Source organism: Carica papaya, chromosome 6, assembly GCF_054855325.1.
Source record: "Carica papaya isolate Zhongbai chromosome 6, ASM5485532v1, whole genome shotgun sequence".
Classification (NCBI taxonomy): Eukaryota; Viridiplantae; Streptophyta; class Magnoliopsida; order Brassicales; family Caricaceae; genus Carica; species Carica papaya.
The window spans coordinates 16,115,707-16,139,713 of record NC_142314.1 but is presented as its reverse complement, the minus strand read 5'-3'; the positions used below and the strand labels follow the sequence as shown (position 1 = coordinate 16,139,713).

Genomic DNA, 24,007 nt, shown 5'->3' with positions numbered 1-24,007 from the left:
ATCTTATTATTAGTTTCCATGATTACAAACCTACATGTGTAGCCGCTAACTGTATTTTCAAGGAGGGCAACAAGAGATACCAACTAGCCATGAATTGGGCAAAAGTATATATAAGCGCATTACAAGTACGTCGATAAACAAATATGTACATATAAATCACTAAACTCTCTAGTCCACACATACAAGGTCACTTGGGTCACCATTTTGTCTACCCTAGGTAGCAATAGTGCAAACTGTCCTAGAAAACAATGGCATCGACTATCCAAAACGGTAACATCCCACCCAGCAGAACAAACCCCCAAAACATAGCATAGTGGCTCTGGCTAATAACTACAGCTACCACTACCTTCCAAGGAGAACTAGGGAATCGGATGTAGACTTAACTTTGTGATTACGGTTTAAGTTTTATTTATTTCTTCTTTAAATCTAAAAGTCTCCTAAAATTAGTCAATTTATCCTATATTATTTCTTTTCTATTTTATTTTATTATTTGTTTAATTATTATTTTCCATTCATTCAAAAATTCTATTTTTAATCCAAATTATAAAATTTCCAAAATTTTGCTTTATTATTATTTTCCTTTTTAAATTCTAGTCCATTTCCTTCTTTTAAATTAACAATTACATTTCATTAATTTTACAATTTTCTAGAAATTACTACGCATGGGGGATTTTCCCCTTGAACCCACGAGTGTGGGATTTTTCCCCTAGCCCGCACCCACAACCTAGAAGGGCTGTCTGCATGCACAGACCCTTTGGCATGTGTATGCTTATCGGGCCTGTACAGCAGGCAACATGCTACGTGCAGCAGCACGCCCATGGGGTAAATGCCTCGGCACAGGGGCGCCCAGACAAGTGTCCCTGTGTGCACAACGCACAAGCCTCATGCATGGCACGCACGATGCCCGTGTTCAGGGGCCTCTTAGCACAACAAGGGTGCCTGACAGTGCCCTTCTCCCACGCACAGTGTGTTGTGCGTATGCAGCACGCCAGCAGACTTGTCCCAGCACTTTTGAGTGCCTGAAAAATGTTCCAAGCATGCATACGCGCACAGGCGAGCACTATTGTCCATTTTGCCGGCACTTTGGTGTCTGGGCTTCACAATAGAAGGCATCTGACCCTCTATCGGTATTTTTTACATTTTTCTTCAATTTTAACGTCTACAATCATTCAAAAACAATCTCAAGACATTATGCAACTTATGTAAACATCCAAAAAACAAAATCATTCACGAAAATGTCACATTAATCATAGAAAAATACATGAACACACTCATACTGCTATTTTTGTTAAAACAGTGAACCACTTGTGATTTTTTTCAAAGTTTACTGATTAAATGCATCTATAAATGACACTACTTGTGTAAATTAAACTATATCCTCTTACCTAACAAACACATGAAGAATCACTTAAAACGCATGAGGAAATTATCTGAAAATCGAAAAATACCCACTGCAACTCGCCTAAAGCACAGTTACAGATTCAGTGATGGTCTTTTAGGAAGAATCTGTGGCTTTAGGGTGAATTCTATCGCAAGGATTCATTCTTAGGACTTATAAGATATCAAGTAACTAATCTAAAATCTAAAATTAAAAAGGAAATGGAAATAGAAACAAAATATGATGAAAAATAGAAGCTTACCTGATTAAAAGCTTCATTCAGGTGCAGCATCAAAGAACTAGATTTGAGATAAATTGGGAGCTGGATTCTATCGAAAGATGAGTGTAAGACCTTAAGAGAACAAAAGGACTAACTCAAAAGAAGAAGAAACGAGCTTACATCAACTAGGAAGAAGTTGTTTCCTCGTCTGCAACACACACTATGCACACCTTCTATTTTTGATCTCTCTCTCTCTCTAGCTTTTATTTTTGTTGTTTTCTCTCACTGAACACTCAAAAATCCCTCTCTTAGGAGCTCTCACTCTCTCTTTTCCTCTCTAGGTGAGTGAATGAAGAGACATAACAAAAAGAAAGTCTTTTAGGTGGGATTTTTGTGCAATGCATGTCGTCGGATTGCATGCAATGCTGTTGAAGAAGAAAATGGCTGACAGTATAGAGAATAAGAAACTGTGGCTTGGATAGCTGGAGAGGAGGTTTGCCAGCACACCGTCTGGCCTAAATTCCACTCACAGAGGAAGTGGAGCGTCACATCGAATGCCCAAAAACTAGGCATGCAAGCAGGTTGCCCAGTTTGCGGGTTGGGCGAGTGTCGCCTGTTCTTGCAGGCACTAGCCATCCCAACCCGTGAAGGTGGGGGAAATTCTCCCCACTCATGGCCAAAGGGAAAAAGGTTTCGGGTTAGGAACTTTTTCTCCCCTTCCCGTGGCCAAAAAGTGTAAGAGAATGCAGTGTGGTCTGCAAGTTAGGCGATTTTCTCCCATCGACAGGCAGAATCCCATCAAATTTCCTTTTTTTTTTTTATGTTTTCCTAATTGTTGAAACTTAAAAATATAGTTTAAAATTATATTAAATACAAATATTGAAAATACAAACATTCTTACTGAAAATACCTCAATTTTAATTCATTTATAAAGCTTACAAAAATTCGGATGTTACAGAGGCAAACCACGAGAGGATTGGGTAAGTGCCTCTAGTTCTCTAAACCCGAGGCAACTTTAGGGTTTTGTGGATTTTTGGCTAATTTTGGTGTTGAAAATGGGGCTTGATGCAAGTGTTATGGGAGTCACCAGAAACAAGGCCTAGACACTGTCCAGGCACTGCAAATCGCTGGGACAGGGTTCCGACCCGTTGATTTCTAACATTGTATTAATTTTTTATTTGTACTTTTTTTAATTTTCTTGAATGTTTTATTCATCCATTGATATGATTGAAATTTTGCTTGCATTTCTTATTGCATGAGGCAAATGGAAAATTAATATGAAAAGGACATATAAAGTTCGTTTTAGGTATTAAGATTAAAAACAACTAAGCAAAATAGAAGGGCAAGAAGATAATAAATGTAGTTCAAACTTGAGAAAATTAGGAAGAATCGGTGTACATAACGATCTTTATTATTGCTGGTAGAAATATTAAGAAAAACAATAGTCAAAATAATTAAGAAAAAAGGATTGACATAAATACTAAAACAATATGAGATGACCCCTAGGGAGAGGAAAATTAAACAAGAGAAAATTAATTAAATTGAATAAATGGAATTGGGTGATCGAATTGTGAAATAAACAATATCCACTTGGTAAAAATAGTGATATGTATATTTAAGATCATGGATAAACAAAATTAAATAAAAGATTATAAGTATGGAGATTAACAGGATCACTAATCTTAAAATAAATTATCTTGGCAAAAATTACAACATAAAATCCATTATAAGAATTGTTCAAAAAATAGTAGGAAAATAGGATAATAAATTCTAATTTTATTGAAGTTTAGTATTCGTTTATTTTTTTGCACATATTATTGTTGTTGTTTGTTGACCATTTGAATATAGCCCATTGCCCATTAGGCGTGCGACACAACAGCATACTACTATTCGAAACATCCCAAATCCGTAATTGTTTGGGCTGCTTCAATTTTCAGTGGTAAATTAGTCTTTGAACTAAGAGAATAGGTGATATGGTTGAGTAGTTCATGCAGTTGAATCCAATAGCTAGAACCAGGTTCTTCTAGTTCTCAAGGTTGTTGACAGATTAAATCATAGGAACATTTTCAGGACGATTTATCAACAAGAATCAACTAACAAACATTTCTTAGTTGATTTAAGATTAAGGAAGAATCGATTGTCAGAATGTTTCTAATAACTAGAACTGGTTTGCTGCGCTTTAGCAGAACCAAACATGCATCAATGATCAATTTCATAATTAGAATCTAGCTACTTCTTTAACTGTGATCATTCTTACATCTGGTTGTTTCTCTAATTGTTTTCAAGCATCTTTTGTTTCTTTATTTAAAACTTAGTTTAGTAGTTCATCCTTTTTTATCATTTTAAACTCTAAGCAAAAAAACCCCCTCCTTTCACTTTTATTCAATTGTTTGTTGTAAAAAAATATTAGAACTTAATTCCCTATGGATTCGACCCTATTCACCACTAATACAATACTATTTTGATATTTAAATAGGAATTTATTTTTGATGCATTCAACACCCATCGAATTTTGGCATTGTTGTCGAAAAATTAAAATAACTGTGTTCTTTTCTGTTTATGACCAGGTCTAATCGTGGAGAACCCCTTATTTATGATTCGGAGATTGAAAAGACCACTAAAAGCTTGAGAAAATAGACCAAGCTTGAGAAAATTGACCAAGCTCAACCATTGAGACCGAAGCAGAACCAGAACAAATGGCACAAGAGCGTACTCTGAGGGAGTTGGTTAATCTGCCTATAAACTAGCAGCCTCTCGACTTTACCTGCCCAAATCTGCATGTTCCTTTCAAACTAAAATATGTCCTGATCTACTTGTTGCCCAAATTTAGAGGAGCGAAAAATAAGAACCCCCATAAGCACCTCAAGGAGTTCCATGTGGTATGCTTGAACATGAAGCCGTAAGGAATTTCTGAGAAACAAATTAAGCTAAAAGCATTCCCTTTCTCATTGGACGATGCACCCAAGGAATGGTTATTCTATCTAACTCTCGGTTTGATCACAACATGGGTTGAGATTGTTATATCATTTTTAAATAGATTTTTTTCTACCTTCCGAACTGCAAGAATAAGAATGTAAATATACAGGATCAAGCAAAAAGATACTGAAAGCCTTCACGATTACTGGGAGAGGTTGAAGAGGTTGTGTGCAAGCTGTTTGCAACGTGACATATCAGAGCAATTACTCATCCACAACTTATGTGAAGGACTACTTCTTTCATAAAGAAAAATGCTAGACGCAACTAGCGGAGGTGTCACCGTAAACAAGATGCCCTGAGATGCCAGGGAGTTAATATCGATTATGGCATCAACCTCACAATAATTCAAAACTGCACGAGACACCCCAAGTAGGGTGAATGAAGTAAGTATCTCCTCTCTTGAATCTTGAATTTCTGAATTAACCCATCTAGTGTAAAAATGGTTGTAGAAAATGCCCCACAGGTGAGGGCCTATTGAATCTATGCACACCCGACAAATATGTGCCCCACAATCCAAGAGGATGACTAATAGCATGTTAATGCAGTAGGAGGATTCCAAAACCAGCTGCGAAGGAGATATGATTCATATTCTAACATATACAATCTCGAATGGAGGGACAACCCAAATTCAACTACAAGACGAGGCAGCAAAAGTTTTATCCATATCAAAGAAGGCCACCTTTACAGCAACAATCGTTTGTCCTAAAGTAAGATATGTCCCTTCAATAAATAGTTAAATCTCTTACCACTAACGCACAATAATTTTAACAGGAAACCAGGGTCAATATTCATAATTCTAAAACTCATATGAGCCAACTAGCGACGTCTATGAGCATATTGAAGTCCTAAGGTAAGCAACCATCTCATACAAAAGTAAATCTGAGGCCAAATGTGAGTGTAGTTATGTTATAGAGTGGTAAAAAATTGTAGAAAAATCTTCGTCGGGTAAACTTTGGGAGAGGATTACAGAAGGACACCGAATCAGAAACATTAGGCAAAGTTCCCGAGGCTGCCAATGATGAAGACATCCGCCAAACAAAATAAGATTATGATCAGCCAGCACCGTTCATAGTTAAACCACCCTTCCCAGAACGATTTACCAAAAGAAAGAAGGAGAAGGAAATAAGAGAAATCTTAGAGACTTTCTGCAAGGTTGAGGTGAACCTCCCCCTACTTGAAACAATCAAACAAATACCCTATTATGCCAAGTTCTTAAAGGAGATGTGCACTAATAAAAGAAAGTTAAGCTATAACAAAAGAGTGAGTATGGGAGAGAATGTCTCAACCATCATCCAAAGGAAGCTTTCTCTCAGGCGCAAGGACTACGGTATGTTTGTCATATCATGTAAACTTGGAACCTTAGACATAAGAAAGGCCATGTGTTAACTTGGAGCCTCCATAAACGTGATGTTGTTGTCCATCTACTCTAAGTTGAATGTTGGACAGTTGAAGGAAACTGGAGTTATTATCTAATTAGCTGACAGATCTGTTGTCTACCCGGAAGGAGTTTTAGAAGATGTGTTAGTTCAGGTGGACAACCTTATCTTTTCGACTAATTTCTATGTGCTAAACATGGAGGATGATAAATCCTCAAACTCATTAGATCTTCTGTTGGGAAGACAATTTCTCATTACTTCCAAGACCAAAATAGACATATAGGATGACACCCTCACCATGGAATTTGATTGAGAGTTATTAAAATTCAATGTTTATGGTCCCATGAAGTACTCCACTAACTTGTCTTGTGTATATAGTGTGGACATCATAGATTCTTTAAACTAAAAATATTTTAATTTATATTATGGTGATGAAGTTAATATTGTACTTTATAATGCTTTGAATGTTCACAGTTTAGGAATTTTGGAGGAAGCTTATGCGGCTTATAGGAATTTGCAGGAGGTCGTGTTCAAACTTAAATCATCCAATCAGCTAAAAGGTAATGCTCCACATTTTGACCTTCCTATTTCTCACACTAAACTTCCTCCTTCTATTTTGAATGCCCCTAAACTGAAATTGAAACCAGTGTCAGGGCACCTAAAGTACATTTTCCTAGGAGACGAAGAAACTCTCCCGGTAATAACCTCCAATAAGCTGAGCAAAACAGAAAAAAAAAAAAAAAAAAGACTGATCAGGGTACTCCGTGAACACAGATAAGTAGTCAGGTGGACTATCGCTGACATTAAAGGGATATGGCCTTCTACTTGTATGCATAGAATATTGCTGGAAGAGGGCAACAAGCGTAGCAGACAAGTGCAGAGGTGTCTGAACCCACCAATGATGGAAATGGTAAAGAAATAGGTCCTAAAACTATTGAATGCCGGAGTCATCTACCTAATTTCAAATAGCAAATGAATGAGTCCAGTGCATGTGGTACCGAAGAAGATAGGGATAATAGTGATAAAAAAACCAAGACAACTAGAATGTTCAACCAGGGTACAAAATAGATGGAGGGTCTGCATAGATTATCAAAAACTGAATTTTTTTTTAGAAAGACTAGTTGGAAGAACACATTAATGCTATATGGATAGATAATAAGGTTTTTATCATATCTCAGTTGCACTTGAAGACCAGGAAAACACCACCTCACATGCCCCTTTGGTATGTTCATCTATAGGAGAATGCCTTTCAAGCTTTATAATGCCCCAATGACATTTTAGAGATGCATGGTATACATCATCTCCGATTTTATGGAGCGCGTAATAGAAGTCTTAATGGATGACTTGACTGTATATGGAGATTCCTTTAATGAATGTCTCATTAATCTCGCCGAAGCGCTGCCTCGAATACAACCTAGTCCTAAATAATAAAAAATTGTCAATTTATGGTTGATCAAGGACTGGTATTAGGACTTGTGGTATCTTTGAAGGGGATTGAGGTAGACAATACAAAAATAAATGTGATCAAATCACCACCTTACCCCACTAGTGTGTGAGAAGTGTGGTCCTTCCCTAGGCATACTGGGTTTTACAAGAGATTCATTAAGAATTTCTCCAAAATCACCCAGCCTTTGTGTGTTTAAACTATTGCAAAAAAAAAAAAACTTTTGGATTCGATACATCCCACATAAAAGCATTTGATACGTTTAAGGAGACGTTAGTGACAGTACCAATCATGCAACCACCGAACTAGAAACTATTGTTTGAAATCATGTGCGGTGTCAATTAGGTTGTAGGTGTAGTCCTTAGACAAATACTAGGCACAAAACCACACACAATTTATTATGCCTCAAGAACTCTAGATAGTGCTCAAGTCAACTATTCGACAACTAAAAAATAGCTACTTACTATTGTGTTCACTTTGAAAATGTTCCGCTCCTATTTGTTAGGACTAAGCTCATTATATTTTCAGATCATGCAACGTTGAAATATCTATTAAAGAATAAGGAAGTCAAACCAAGACTAATCCGATGGATAATCCTACTGCGAGAATTCAAGTTATGAAGGCCCTCTTCAAAAAGTACCATGTCACCCACTGAACCTCCACGGCTTACAATTCGCAAACCAGTGGTCAAGTAGAAATTTCTAACTAAGAGGTGAAGTTCATACTAGGGAAAACGGTCACTCCTAACAGAAAGGACTATAGCTTATGGCTAGAGGATGCTCTGTCAGTCCATAAAATGAACTACAAAATCCCCATCAAAATGTCACCATACTACCTAGTTTTCGACAAGGCTTGCCATCTTTCTGTGAGCTGAAACACAAGGCCTGTTGGGCAATTAAGAGCTGCAACATGAAGTTAGAAGAGGTAGGAGAACATAGGAAGCTATAGCTATAGGAACTAGAAGAGATAAGAAATGAGGCTTATGAAAATTCGTGAATCTATAAAGAGAAGACAAAATCCCTCCATGATCGAATGGTCGCCAGAAAGTAGTTTTCTATAAAACAGAAGGTCATACTCTATGATTCTTGGCTGAAGTTATTTCTCGAGAAACTATGTTCCAGGTGGTTAGGACTTTTTTTATTACCAACACATTTCCCCATAAAATAGTTGAGATCAAGAGTTTCGACATGCATAAAACATTCAAAGTAAATGGACACTGCATCAAACCCTTATATGAAGGATTTACAGCATAATAAGTTGAAGAGCTCATCATAGAGTTATCAAGAAATAAATAAAGATTAGATCAATTTCTCACCCCTACAAAACTTAGTTAAAACCATATCATATACATTGATATCTAATGTGCATGAAAATATCAAAAGCTCTTATATTAAAGAATCAACAACTATGAAATTGGTGAGAAACTAACTATATTGTAGTAGACAAAAAATAAAATTAACTTGATTGTTGACAATCTAAAAGTTGGAAGACAACATTTCGAGTGAAGCTGTCATAACATATTGAAAATCTAAGCTAGAAAAATACACATGGCTTATAGATTAAACCTTCAAAAATAATGAAAAGGCTTCTTAGAGCCCCGACTTACTGTGCTTTTCTTTTAGCGAAAGAAACCCTAAATTGATTTGCTCGTTAGAAAGTATCAATTCAAATAAATCCAAAGATTTCTAGAATTTAATATTCATATGAATTGAAAAAAATTAAAATTTAAATGCATAATGATTATAGCAAGAGTGAAGCCATACTAATGGAAGTAGGTAATGATGCATAGATTAGATCTTCACAATCATAAGAAGAACGCTTCATGTGTAGTCTCTCTTGCAACTCCTAGTTTAGTTAAGATATCTACCAATTAATTTGTTTCTAAAAAAGTATTGACAAAGTAGACTTGATGCAAAGAATTCGTCCGAAAAATTGTTGATTATTTACTTAATAATCGAATGTTATCTATTAATATTATTTAAAGAAAATACTCCCGAAAGCGCAACTTATTTAGTCACTTTTGACAATTAAGGGAAGATTATCGCCCAAATCCACCATAAGCTAATAGATAAAATTTTAAAAATTGTTTTAACTTCAACCAATTTTTAAATGTACGCATTCGATAAACGTTTAAAATATTTAAAACCTTTCCCTTTAATTCTTATATGAACCATGAGGAGTTGCATATTTAGGAGAACAGAACAATACCAATTCATGTTAGTATTGAGACACTAGCAAAAAGAGAAAACGTTTTTTAATAATATCCACTTTAGATGCATTATTTGTGTTATAGTCTAATTTTGTTCAATTCTCTTTTCTATTTTTATTATGAAAAATTGGTTTCAATAAAGTTTTAAAATATTTAAATAGGCCAAATTAAATCGTGGGACTAAACTTCTTTAAAAAAAAAATTAAGGAAGTCTAATGATGTGGGGAGCTCAAGGATCAAAAATACATTTGATCTTAAACTCATTATACTTAGCATGCAGAAACTCAATTACTTAACCAAATCCTCCCTAGAATCACAATTAATGTATTGAAAGCTTATCCAGCTAACTAAAAAATAAAAACAACAATTACAAAGCTGTCATGCCTTATCCAATAAGTCGATTCAAGATTCCCTTACTCAAAAAACTAGTTGAAACAACTTTCCTTGAAGAACATTCAAATTAATAAAAGCTAATTGAACATTAAAAACTGAAATTTTATTATGACTCTGAAATTGTTTGTCAATTATAGCCTAAGATAGGTCTTTATGTAAGCTTTCACCGGAATAATCCTAAATAACTACAAATACTTGAATTCTATCCAATATCTAGACTTTATCTAAATCTTATTCTAAAATAATAATAAAATATTATTAAAGATAAAATTCTACATTAAAATAATGTCTAAAAATTAATAAAATATTAAATAGATAAATTCCTACCCTTTTAGCATAATTTCTATGTATATAATTCTTCATGTAGACTTCAATTTGGAGGAGAGTTCTTTGAAAATTCAGCATAAAAAAGATGTGGAAAAAATGAAAAAAAAGGGAGAAGAGTCCCTCAGTAAATCAACCATCTAGCTCGTATGCCTCATGCACACTGGAAAGTTGTTCCATATGTGTGCAGCACTGCAGGCGTGTGCATTCAGCTCCGTGTGCATGTGGGTGCGTGCATGATTTTCTCTTGCGCACTGTGTGCGAGCGATCTACCCCTACGCGCGCGCGCTATGGCCCTCACTTGCACAACTTCCTTGTGCCTGTGTGGCTTGCTGCTCCACACAAACGCGTTGTCCAGTGTGCTGGAGGAAACACTTACCTGCACGCCACGCATGCTTCCTTCACGCGGGAAAGTGCTCCACATGTGAGACCTCCTTCTCGCACAAGTGGCTGCTCGCACATGTGGATAAGCACATTCACGTGCGCAACACGTGCTGTCCTCTATTCTCCAACGGCCCATCTTGGTCCTGTTATTGGGCCTCCCATGTTAGCTCATCTTTCACCCATTCTTGGGCCGGCAAATCGAATGCAGTTTGAAATTTCTTGGCTCGACTTCTTGTGGTTGGTCCCGAAGGCACTTGGATATGATTTCCTCACTCCCCAAGCCCATCTTGAATATCTTTGTCTTTGTTTTGGCTCGCGAATTTGAATTCTCTCACAAGAATTTTCTTTGTTGTCTAAACTCACATCATCCAACTTCGTCTTATTATTTAAGTGTAATATAGATTGAGCAAATAATTATCTCTAACATTTGTTTCTATCAGTTGTCCAACACATTTAAACTTAAGTTACATGATGTTTTTGCTCGTAACAAATAAAAGAAGAAAACATTATTAAAATATATGTAGAGTCTATAAGCTTCAAGGTAGAAATTGAACTTTTATTAACTACACATGTAAGGAGATTGATGATGGTGTACTCCAATATACAACTATGATGCGACCTGACATATCTTTCACAGTTAACAAGCTTTGTCAATTCATGCACTTTTCCACTAATGAACACTAGAAAGCAATAAAGAGACTATTCAAGTATCTTGCCGACTCTATAACCTATGACTTATTCTTCACTTCAAATTCCTCATATCAGCTTCAATATTTCATTTATAAGGACTGAGGTGGTTGTCAAGATGATCGTTGCTCCGCCAATGGTTATGCTGTCGACATGGAGCATAACCTTATCACTTGGTTCTTAAAAAAGCAACCCCTTGCTAATAAATCCTCTACCAAAAGTGAGTATAAGACACAAGCAAATGACACTTCTAAACGAATATAGCTTCAAGATTTATTACCTGAGCTTGGCATTTCACCCTCAAATCCACCAATTTTTTCTTCTATGACAATATTAGCACAATATATCTTTCTTCATTTTTTATGATCGAACAAAATATATCGAACTTGACTATTATTTTATACGCAAAAAGGTGACCACTAGCCATCTTTGTGTTCATTTCATCTCTACCAAGTCAATGCCCATTATTCGATTTCTTTATCTTCGACGAAAACTCTCTCCTCCCCGAATCCAAAGTAACTCTTCTTTTGTATTTTTAGCACCTGTTATAATTCTATTACTTTAAGTTGTTGTAAGAAATTATTTTATCATTTTTATCTTTCCCGTTTCTTATTGTAAAAATATGGGCAGAATGCTTTTATATCAATAAAGCCAACAATTATTATTGTCTCTAAACTTCATATGTCGGTTATGTTTGGAACATATAACTTAATTTTTGAAGAAAACAGTATGATCTCCATCCAACCCCCAACCAAAAGAAAAATTATATATATGTATAACAAAACCCTTTGATTATTTATTCATTACAGCAGAAACTGGGTACATATGTGTGCATATATATATATATATATATATATATATATATATACACACACACATATCATATATATGATATTTTTCTGCTCCCTTACTTGCGTTTAATTTCAAAAAAACTTACTACTACTTGGTATCATCATCAAAAGATGACGATGAGGCTCTGCAAAACCAAACAAAACCAAACTAAAAATATAAGAAAAAGATTTGAAGATAAGCTAAGCACTACAAGTGACGCAGGTACAGCCGGGGCCACATTTGCAGACCGCTCTGCCGGTGGAAGTCACTTCGGTCTTGGAACAGGTGCAGGGGTTGCAGCCACAGTGCTCACCGCACGAGCACACCTTGTGAGTCACCCCGCTCCCCGTTTCAGTTTTTACGCAGCTGCATCCATTTTGCGTTAATTAATTTTCTTTATGTAAAATTATAAATTATTTATTAAAAAAAATTATAAATAAAATATTATGAAAAAATTAAAATAAAATAAAGATAAATTAAATAATAAAAATTAAATAACCATTAAATAGAATAAATGAAAGAAAAACTAATATGTCATTTTTACTTCTTATATATAAATCATATATTGTTGTATACGTAAAATATTCCATTTTGATTTAATAAAAAATTTATGTTCTTATATCTCTATTAGTTAAAAAAAATTGCATCAACAACAATTTATAGTCTTCAGTTTATTTGCAACGTTTGGAACAATATGGCCAAAAGACAAAGGTAGAAATTAAAACTAAAATAATTAAAGAATTAAAAATAATAATAATTAAAGAATGAAAACCTGCAAGCGGCGCCGCCGGGGCATGGAGAAGGACAGCCACAGGTGTCGCTACAAACAACTGCACCTCCTCTGATGTCCGCCATGAGTGATGTTTAACGAAGTAACTGGGAAGAGGAACAAGAAAAAACAGGCTACAGATGAATATTAATGAAGATTATTATGTGTGTGTGTCTATATATAATGTACGAATGTATTACCCCTAAAATTCCAAGTGTCAAACAGGCATGAGAGGTGATGGTGCGGAGGGCACGTAGCCTGAAAATTCGCATCTGTAAATACCAGATGGCTCTACCTTATTCTCGTCTCCGTTTCTCAATCCTTGTTTACGAAAATATGTAACTTATTTCTGTCACGTGTTTATATATATATATATATTATTTATTTATTTACGTATAAGTAATTGATAACAAATTTTTATTATTAAAAAAACTTCAGTTGGATTTTGAAAAATTATTTTTCTCTTTAACTTTTACTAATTTTTTGACATAAATTAATTGTTGCAGCTATTAAGATCTTTAACATTTTCAAATATTATTTGAAAAAATCCATTTAATTCATATTATTTTTATCATTCATTTTTCCCTCATTATTTTTCTCAGCTGAATTGCTAACAAAGTGAATTGCATTTTTGATCCCATGGTATTTCTCCATTTTTACATGTTGGAGGTTCAAAACTCCATCAATTCCATGCTTTTTAGAATAATGTTTAGATTAAAAAAAAAAAAAATTTACTTTCTAGCTAGAAACATAAAATAATTGAAAACAAGATATTTCTTTGCTTGCAATAAGATGTTATAGGAGACAAATAACAATCATTTATAGAGTTATAATTGTTATAGCAATCTTCTCTATCTATCATCTACACCAATGAAACATTAAAGTTGCAACCCAAATTCCTTTTTTTCACTTATTCTAAGCCTCATGTGTAACAGATAGTTCCAACGAAACCTGGTTCTGATAACAATTATAATGTCTGGACCCTTTATTTGAATCTTGAACGTATACCCGCTACTTAATTAACAAAAACTATGATAACATAATTCAAATACAGCAAGTCAATATAATGTTTACAAAAACATTCCTTGCATGTATCTCTATGACGTGAATACGATCATGTGGCAACCGTGGATAACGAGATTTTGAAAAGTTTTTAAAATAAGTACTACAACTAAAAAAAAAAAATTAATCTAACACCCCTGAAACCTCCGTACTTAATTTGTAATGTAAATTCCTATTTATTCGATCCCTAAAGTCGTTTAAACTCTTTAATATTTCATATTTTGAATTTTCAAATGAATTTCATATTATTTGATTAAATAATTATTAAAATTATTTTTCGTAGGCAATTTATATTTAAATTAATTAAAAAATTTTAGGAAAAATAGCAGAAAATTCTGCAGGAATGCTCACGGGATAGATCCTGCCCCCGCGCACGGCCAGCACAAGACGTGTGCACTGTGTACACGTCCCATCTGCGCAAGACACCAAGCGCGATCTACACGCTCATCCCAATGCGCGTAGACGGGCACGCAACTCTGCACGCTCTGTGTGTGCGTCATCCGCGCGGTAGGCCTACGCACCGATAGCCTGCACACAGTAGGCCTATGCACAGTAGACTTGTGCGTGGTAGGCCTGTGCACAGTAGGCCTGCTCGTAGTAGGCCTATGCGTGCAACAAGCTAGTCCTATGGCGTGCGGCAAGCTGAAGAGGTGCGTGCTGCCAGTTGAGCGATGTCACCTTGGGCGGTGTGTCGCTGTCACTTAGGCGGTGTGTCTCTGTTACTTGGGTGATGTGTCGCCATCGTTTGTGTCGCCATCGTTTGGGTGGCATGCCTCCAATTTTCATGTTGCCATCACATCACGTCGTCCATCTGTAGGTCGTCACATCTCATCATTTCACCTTGACTTTTTCTCTCTTCACCAAATTTTGCCACTTGGCGCATATTTAACGATCCCCATTTTCTATAAACAGGGACCCCCACTTCACCATTTTCTCATCACTTCCACTTCATTCTTCCATCCACCAAAAGGTCTTAGAGAGAGAGGGAGTGATTTAGAGAGAAAAGATTATGAGAAGAATGAGAAAAAGCGTAGGAAACACCAAGGTTTCGGTAAGAAATTTAATATTTATTTTTAAACATCCTAAAGAGTATTTCTATATTAAACTAACAAATTTTAAATTAAATGGTTACATGCTTAATCTTATATGCTTAAATAAAATGATTTATGAGTTAATGCATGTTTTGTGAACATATGTAAGTAAATTAATTTCATGTTCATTTTAAATGATTAAATGCTTGGGATAAATGTTGATGTGTGATACATTGTACAATGGTAAAGAAATAAAGCATGAAGTGATATTTAAACATGTGAAATATGTATTGGTATCAGCATGCATGATTCATAAAATGTTTCCTTAGGTTTTTTATCTCTGATGGGTTCTATTTCTCCCCCATTTGGTTTGAAAAGACATTAGACGACCCCTCATTATGGATGACGGTGTACCATTTGACGAGAGTGGTGATGCGATACGATTGTAAGGGTCATTTTTGCCGAAGAATGACCGTGACCATAGTTAACCTATAGGACCACTGTGGTTGGCATGGTCGTGGTCATAGATCGTAACATGGTTTTTTAAAAAAATTTAAAAACTTGAGACTGTTTTTTTAATAAAATACACAATTATAATTACAGAAGAAAATAGATCAAAATTTGAACAGTAAAATAATATTTTGTCCTTAATATAATTCGTACATTGTGAAATGAGCAGACTGACTATGATTCATATAATTATTTTTTAGTTTATTTATTTATTATATATTTTTTAATTATAATCATACTAAAACTAATTAATTAATTTTTTTTCATAAATCTTCAAATAAAATTATATTAAACTTAGACAGTTGGAACTATAATTTCTATTAAAATTAGATTACAAAATTATTTAAAACTTTTAATAAAATTATATATAACATAATATAAAAAATTTAGTTTATTTTAATAGTATTATTAACTATCCAAAAAAAAAAATTCAAATTTTCTTACTTGAATTAATTTAAATGAGGAAAAAAAAAGCTTCGTTATCATATTAATTCAATTGAAGAAGAATTTGAATGTACAAATTAACCTACAAATGGCAAAATAAACAATTAGGTTTGATTTGTTTTTGTTAGAAAAAATAAAGAGATAGGCTAGCTGAATATAATAATTTGTTGAAATATGAGACGAAAAAGTAAGAGAGATTAATTGAGAAACTCAAGTGTTGATTTGTGGCTAATGTTAAAAGCCTTCAAGTACATGAGTATTTATAAGTACTAGTACTAATACTACTACTACTACTAATACTACTATTATTACTGTTACTGCTAGTACTATTGTTACTTTTATTACTTCTACTATTATTACTATTGCTACTACTACTGCTACTATTGTTAATGTTACTACTGCTACTATTACTACTATGTTTACTACTGCTACTACCACTGCTTGTGCTACTATTACTAATACTGCTACTGCTATTACTATTTTATTATATATAACATCACAAAAAATTTTATTTTAATAGTATTATTAACTATCTAGTATTTTTTTTCAGATTTTCTTCCTTGAATTAATTAATTAATTTAAATAAAGAAAAAAAAATTTGTTGTTAGATAAATTCAATTGAAGAAGAATTTAAATGTACAAATCAACCTACAAATGGAAAATAATTAATTAATTTATTTTTTTAGAAAAAATGAAAAGATAGGCTAGCTGAATAAAATAATTTGTTGAAATATAAGAGGAAGAATTAAGATAGACTAATTGAGAAACTCAAGTTTTGATTTGTGGTTGATGCTAAAAGTCTTCTAGTACATGAGTATTTATAGGTACTATTACTACTACAGATGCTACTACTACTATTAATACTACTACTACTACTACTGTTATTTCTACTACTGCTACTACTTCTAATACAACTGCTACTAATACTGCATTATATGTAATAATGCAAAAAAATATAGTTTATTTTAATAACATTATTATGTAACGACCCCAAAAATCCAAAAGAAAATATATAATAATTTAAGTATAGAAGTGAAATAAAAAGTTAAAGTTTATATCTCTTATACAATAACTTAAAAGTACTAAACAAACATCGCAGAATGAATTTTCTAAAAGAAACACGAGAAATGAGAAAAAAAGGAAAATATAAAATATCTAGCATCTACTTGCAGTCTTTTTGCGGATCGGGCTCGGGAATAAGGTCCTCTTGATCTGAAATAGTTAAATAAGGAATAGCTACACTAGCCTAGTAAGGACATCACACTATATCACCGGCACTGAAGCAAATGTTGGTAGAAAATCAAAACAACCAATAGAGCAGTAGATTTAAACGAATACATTTATTTAAAATAAAACCATTTACCCTTTTTCTTACAATTGGGGAATTTATGAAAATAAATTATAGAAATAATAATATCATACAGATCATGACTTCATGTACGACCAGCAACATAGAACATATCATAAATTCATATTTATTAACAATAAACGAAATTGTAACCGTTTCTCGTTTCACCAGTCTACTAGTATCCATGGGGATCCATAGGAGTGTCTCCGCTACACGTGAACCCTTTTCCTTAACAGTCTTAATTACATAGCCGACCCCATACCCCGTTTGGTATGAGTATCGAGACATTAAACCTCAATACTCCGTCCGGTATGAGTGCCAAATGACCAAGTCTCCATATCCCGTCTGGTATGAGACAACATTCACGGTAGGGTTTCCTATGAACTCGGTCCGTCCACCATCTCTCAGGATACCTAGTGAGGCTGTCATCTTATCTGTTTATTAGATCACACCATTTTCTATTTTTCCTTAGTCTCCATTACCAATTCAAACATAATCGCATAAATAATGAATATGCATCCGGTAATGCAATCATATCTTAAATCTCAAAATCAACCAATGGTCAAGTAAGGCAGTAATACATGCATTTAAACCATAAAATATATAAACCAAAAATCATCATGCTTTTAATTTATAAAATAAATCAACAGAAATCAACAGAGAACAATGTTTGGTTCGGGCTCCATTAGCAATCCATAATTAATTATGTACATCTATTTAATTTGTACAAAATAAAGTATCATCATTTATTTAAACTTCAATTCCATTATAGGAAATAGGATGACGGGTCCTTATTTGATTCGACACCAAAAGCTAAATGGTTACTGTGCCTACGGGCGGTCCCTAAGTTCCTTGAATTTTTTTTTGGGAACTAAAACGTGCTTACGGTACCTAAAAATGTCCCAAATAAATCCAAAATCAGTTCCAGGGCCTACTCGGCCAATTTCAAAAATTCGGCATGGCGGCTCAATCGTGCTCTCGTGACAATGCCTCTGCCCGCGACAGTGATCCACCTCGGGTTGGCTGTTTTCAGCCAAATTCAGCTAAATTTGCATCGGTTCCTGTGAGAAAACTCACTTAGGGCCGTCGGTGGGCTGAAAAAATGTAAAAAACTAAAACTCACGGGCAGTGAGGCTCTCCGGTGTGGCGGCTCCTCCGGCTCACGTTGTGGTTGGGTGTTTTGCTCCTGTCAACCTGTAGAGAAGAAAACAGTGATCACAAGGGTGGAAAAATCACATCAAACGGGAATCGGGAAGGGCCTCATCAGAGGCATTTTTTGAAATACCCTGCGACGGCGTCGTCGGGCTTTGCCAGCATTTTCTAGCCAATTGGTCGGTCTTTTTGCTATGATTTTATTATGGGTGTGTTTAAAATCAAATTCTGATAAAAGAGTTAAATTTTTACCTCGTTTGGCAGTCAGAAATTGCTCTAGTGAGGTGGCAGTCGGCTCCCCTGTGGTTGGGTAGTCTTCTCCGACGAGGGGCTCTGGCGGTTAGGGTTAGGGTTTGGGTGTGGATGAGGTTATTTATACCCATCTACTTTTGATCTCGGTCATCCATTGCTTTTAATCTGGACCGTCCCATCGCGATTAAATAGGGAGTGAATCTGGACCGTTCATCACAATTCAATTTGGGCCATCCGTGCGAGATTCAATTTGCACCGTCCGTGCGCAAATCAATCTGGGATGTCCGTGCGCGATCTCAATATGGGTCGTCCATGCACGCGGGAGCGGACCTCAGCCGTTCGATCGCGCGCACGCGGATCGCCCACGTGGCCCCCCCAGCGTGGCCTCCCGCGTCAGTGCCTCTGTCACCTGGCATGCCCTGGTTCGTCGGGGCTGCTGATCGAGCATATAATGTGGCGCATTTTTTTTAAATTGCATTTTGACCCTTGATTTTCGATTTTTCTTTCAAAAATACCTCCATAACCCAAATTTTTACCCTTTTTTCGCAAAATTGTTTTCAATTAAATCCTCAACTAATTTTTTACCCTTTTTGTTATTATTATTATTATTATTATTTCCATTAAATTAAAATAAAATAAAATAAACCAAATTAAATTTAATTCATAAATAATTATATATATATATAAATCAAAAAAATTAAATGTTGGGTGTTACAACTCTCCCCTCCTTAAAAGAAATTTGGTTCCTCAAATTTGTCTCTTACTCTCGATCGAACAGCTGGGGATATTGGGCTCTAAAGTCTGATTCTAGCTCCCATGTAGCCTCCCTTGGTGTGTGGTTCTGCCATATGACCTTTACAAATGATATTTTCTGGTTGCGGAGTAATCTACTCTTTCGATCCACAATGCCAACTAGTACTTCCTCATAGGATAAATCCTCCTAGAGTGGAAGAGACTCGTGGGGCAGGATATGAGAGGGATCCGGGTTGTACTTGCGTAGCATGGACACATGAAACACATTGTTGACTTTAGAAATTTCTGGAGGCAGTGCTAGTCTGTAGGCGGCGGTACCAATCCTGTCTAAGACTTTAAATGGTCCAATAAATCGGGAGTTCAATTTTCTCCTCCTGCCGAACTTACTGATTCCCTTTAAAGGAGTGACCTTGAGGAACACCCGATCACCTTCCTCAAATTTTAAATCTCTCCTCCGGGTGTCTACACAACTCTTCTGCCTGCTCTGAGCCGTCTGAATATTCTTCTTGATCTTAACTATTTTGGATGTAGTCTCCTCTACCAGCTCTAGGCTGAATAGTTTTCTATCGCCCACTTGCTCCCAACAAATCGGCGATCTGCATGGGCGCCCATATAATGTCTCATACGGAGCCATGCCAATACTCGCTTGGTAGCTGTTGTTGTAGGCGAACTCTATCAGGGGTAGACGGTCGTCCCAATGGCCCCTGGAGTTAAGGACACAAGCTCGGAGCATATCCTCAAGTGTACGGATTGTCCTTTCTGACTGTCCATCAGTTTGAGGGTGGAATGCAGTACTGAGGGACAGCTTCGTTCCCACGACTTACTGAAAGCTACTCCAAAACTGAGAAGTCAACCTAGGGTCCCTGTCGGACACCACTGTCACTGTGACTCTATGTAATCTGACCACTTCCCGGATATACATTCTTGCTAACTTGTCGAAGGGATCAGTCACTCTGATGACCAAGAAGTGGGAAGACTTGGTAAGCTGGTCGACAATTACCCAGATGGCATCATGTCCTGCGCGTGCCTTAGGTAATCTTGTCACGAAGTCCATGGTGATATGTTCCCACTTCTATTCTAGGATCGGTAATGGCTGAAGTAGCCTGCCTGGGCACTGATACTCTATCTTGACCTGCTAACATACCAAACACTTAGAAACAAAATCTGTTATATCTCTTTTCATTCCGTTCCACTAAAATTAGGGTAGCATACTTTGGTATATTTTAGTGCTTCCGGGATGCATGGCAAACTTTGAGCTATGGACCTCTGTCATGATGTTTCTCTTTAACTCACTGTCACCTGGAACACACACCCTATCCTGAAATCAGAGCAACCCATCGGTGGAGACTCAAAATTCTGAGCTAATTCCTTGTTCTGCATCTTTCTTAATGGCTACTAAGGCGGCATCGGCTGACTGGGTTTCCCTTATTCTCTGGATTAACTTAGGCTGAACGGTCAGATGGCCCAAACATGTGACTTCCTCAGGTCCTGAAGCCGAACCTATTGTGTGGCCCCCAATCTGCCATTTTAAAACCATCAAATGGGCTAATATACCTGCACTTTTTCTGCTGAGTGCATCGGCTACCACGTTGCCCTTACCTAAATGATACAAGATGTCACAACCATAGTCCTTAAAAAGTTCTATCCACTTTCTCTGACGCATGTTGAGATCCTTTTGAGTAAATATGTGTTTAAAACCCTTGTAATCGGTATAGATCTAAAAGGTCTCTCTGTATAAATAATGGTGTCATGTCTTCAAGGCGTGTATGATTGCGGCAAGCTCTAAGTCATGGGTGGGATAGCTTTTCTCATGAATATTTAACTGTCTGGACCTATAGGCTATGACCTTCCCATGCTGCATTAAAACACAACCCAGACCTAGATATGAGGCATCACTGTAAACTGTATATCCCCTCGATCCACTCAGTAAGGCCAGCGCAGGTGTAGTAGTAAGCCACTTTTTTAGTTCTGAAAATTTTCTTTTACAGTCCTCATTCCACTCAAACTTGACATTCTTCTTCGTGAGCCGAGTCAAGGGAGCAGCTAGACTAGAAAATCCTTCAACAAACCTGTAGTAATAGCCCGCCATTCCCAAAAACCTACAGATATCTTTAACTGATATCAATTTCTCCCAGCCGAGCACCGCTTCAACCTTTTCAGGGTTCACTGATACTCCATTCTTAGATATGATGTGTCCTAGGAAGGTGGTAAGCTCAAGTCAAAATCCATACTTACTCAACCTTGCATACAGCTTCTTTCTTCTGAGAACTTGCAAAACCTGAGCTAGATAGTGAGTATATTCCTCTCTGTTTTTTTGAATAGACTAGGATGTCATCGATGAACACGATAACAAATTGATCTAAGAATTGTTTGGAGACCTTGTTCATCAGATCCATAAATATGGCTGAGGCGTTGGTTAGCCCAAATGGCATGACCAGGAACTCATAGTGTTTGTACCTAGTTCAAACAGCTGTTTTGGGAATGTCTTATATTCTGATTTTCACCTGATGGTAACCTGAACACAAGTCTATTTTCGAGAAGACCTGCGCATAACATCATAAGATTTCAAAAGTAATTAAAAATACAATCATTACTTACTATCAATAGTTATGTCAGAGTTCTTTATTAATTATAAAATAGATTTAATTTAATAAAGAAAACGTCAAGTCAAAGTCATATCATGTCAATGAAATCAATGATGCTGAAAAATAGAGAAAATCAAATAAATCATGACATGCTCTTTACTTCATTTTTATTCTTCGTGCGAAATCGTTCTGACCTCCATCTATTGAGGGTAATACCGATTCCCAACTATCCATGTGGAATGACTAATTCATTTCATATTATATCAATAATTTGTGGCTTGCCAAACCAATAACATATGTAGCAAAACAAATAATTACAATCTTTTACAAAATAATAATAGAATTCCATATAATACTGAGGCAAAAATAAAATTAATTACAAGCCTACACAAAAAATGGACTCATCAGAGTGCGAGATAATTATACACTCATAAAAGTTTATGAATCCACAAATCCTCAAAAGTTTCAAGGGGTAGTTCACCAATTGGTTCCTCACTATCTTCTTCATCTGGATTGGGTATGGAAAATGGTGAGTTCTGTATACTTAGTAAAAAAAGTAGTATTATATTATGCACTCATAATTTGTTTTTGTATTTGGCACCCTTTTGCTTTAATTTGCATTTGAGATGTCATAAATGCTATTAGAGCAGTTACGCAAAATAATCCCTTACAACTGAGGCTATAGTTAGGAAACTCTTCTAAGATACTTCGGATATGTCTTCTTTCAAAAACTAAACTACTAACTCGTGTCTTTCTTTTCTTTTGTAGGAATAATGTGAGAAAGACCTTTTGTAGAGCGAACTGAGAGACTTGAGGCCCAGGATCACCCAACCAGGGCCAAGTTTACCGAACTCTTTCGAGCTATCCAAGGTCTAACTGCAGTCGTAGGCCAAAACAAAGCAAACCCTGCAAACACCCCTTGCCCCTGACTATCACTTAGTTGAAAGGTCTATCTCTTAAAACATAGCAGAATTTAGGAAAGGCCCACCCCACTTTAAAGGAGGCTCAGACCCCTTAGTAGCCGAAGTCTGGATCATGTAAATAGAAAAACTTTTCTCTATCTTAGATTTAACCGAGGAACAAAATATTCACGTAGTAGCCTTCATGCTAACCAGTGAAGCTGAGCATTGGTGGCAACTTAAAAAGAAGTCCTACCCACCCCAATCACTTGGGAGGTTTTCATGGATGTGTTCTTTGAAAACTTATTCCCAGTCTATGTCCGAGAAAAGAAGGAAGAGGAATTTCAAGACCTCCACCAAGAAAACTTGAAGGTTGCCTCATATGTAACCCGATTTGTTTAGCTATCTAGGTTTACCCCATTGATGGTTGCCCCTGAAAGTTACAAAGTTAGGAAGTTTCTAAAATGCTTTCGTGTCGATATCTATGACTGACTTGCGATGCTGAGACCCAACTCGTATGTTGAGGCACTGAAACATGCCTAGTTGGACGAAGATCTTCTCTCGACCTGGTAATAATGCATCGCCCGAGTTTATACCCAACAACAACAACACTAACCCCAACAACCAAGAAGAAAACTATTTGACCCAATTAGTAGCCATCCTCATAAATGACCCCAAGTTGACCCTCCCTCTGTTTTGCCTCCACCTATTGGACAACCTACCTGACCTGCCCAACTATATCAGTATTGTAGTCACTTGAATGGTGATCAGGCATGTCGGTGTTTGAATAATATCTGTTATAAATGTGAAAGCACTCAGCACTTTGTGAAAGACTGTTCCCATCGGCCAAAGGATATGGCCAGACCAGTAGCTCAAGGTCGTGTGTAACATCTTGATGAACCCGATGCCCTCACCACTTCTATTTTTATTCAGGATATGTTTTCTATTCATGATATTTCTGCCCAAGCTCTTATTGATAC

At 36.0% G+C, this 24,007-nt stretch overlaps 1 protein-coding gene across 1 annotated transcript; it reads right to left on the bottom strand.

Moving 5' to 3' along the window:
* Positions 1-12,274: 12,274 nt before the first annotated feature.
* On the bottom strand, positions 12,275-13,150 carry LOC110813912 (metallothionein-like protein 4A). Its single transcript, XM_022041190.2, has 2 exons — positions 12,995-13,150; positions 12,275-12,588 (listed from the first exon to the last, which is right to left on the bottom strand). The coding sequence occupies exons 1-2, from the start codon at positions 13,075-13,077 to the stop codon at positions 12,423-12,425; spliced, it is 249 nt and encodes an 82-aa protein (XP_021896882.1). The 5' UTR covers positions 13,078-13,150; the 3' UTR covers positions 12,275-12,422.
* Between the last annotated feature and the right edge of the window lie 10,857 nt (positions 13,151-24,007).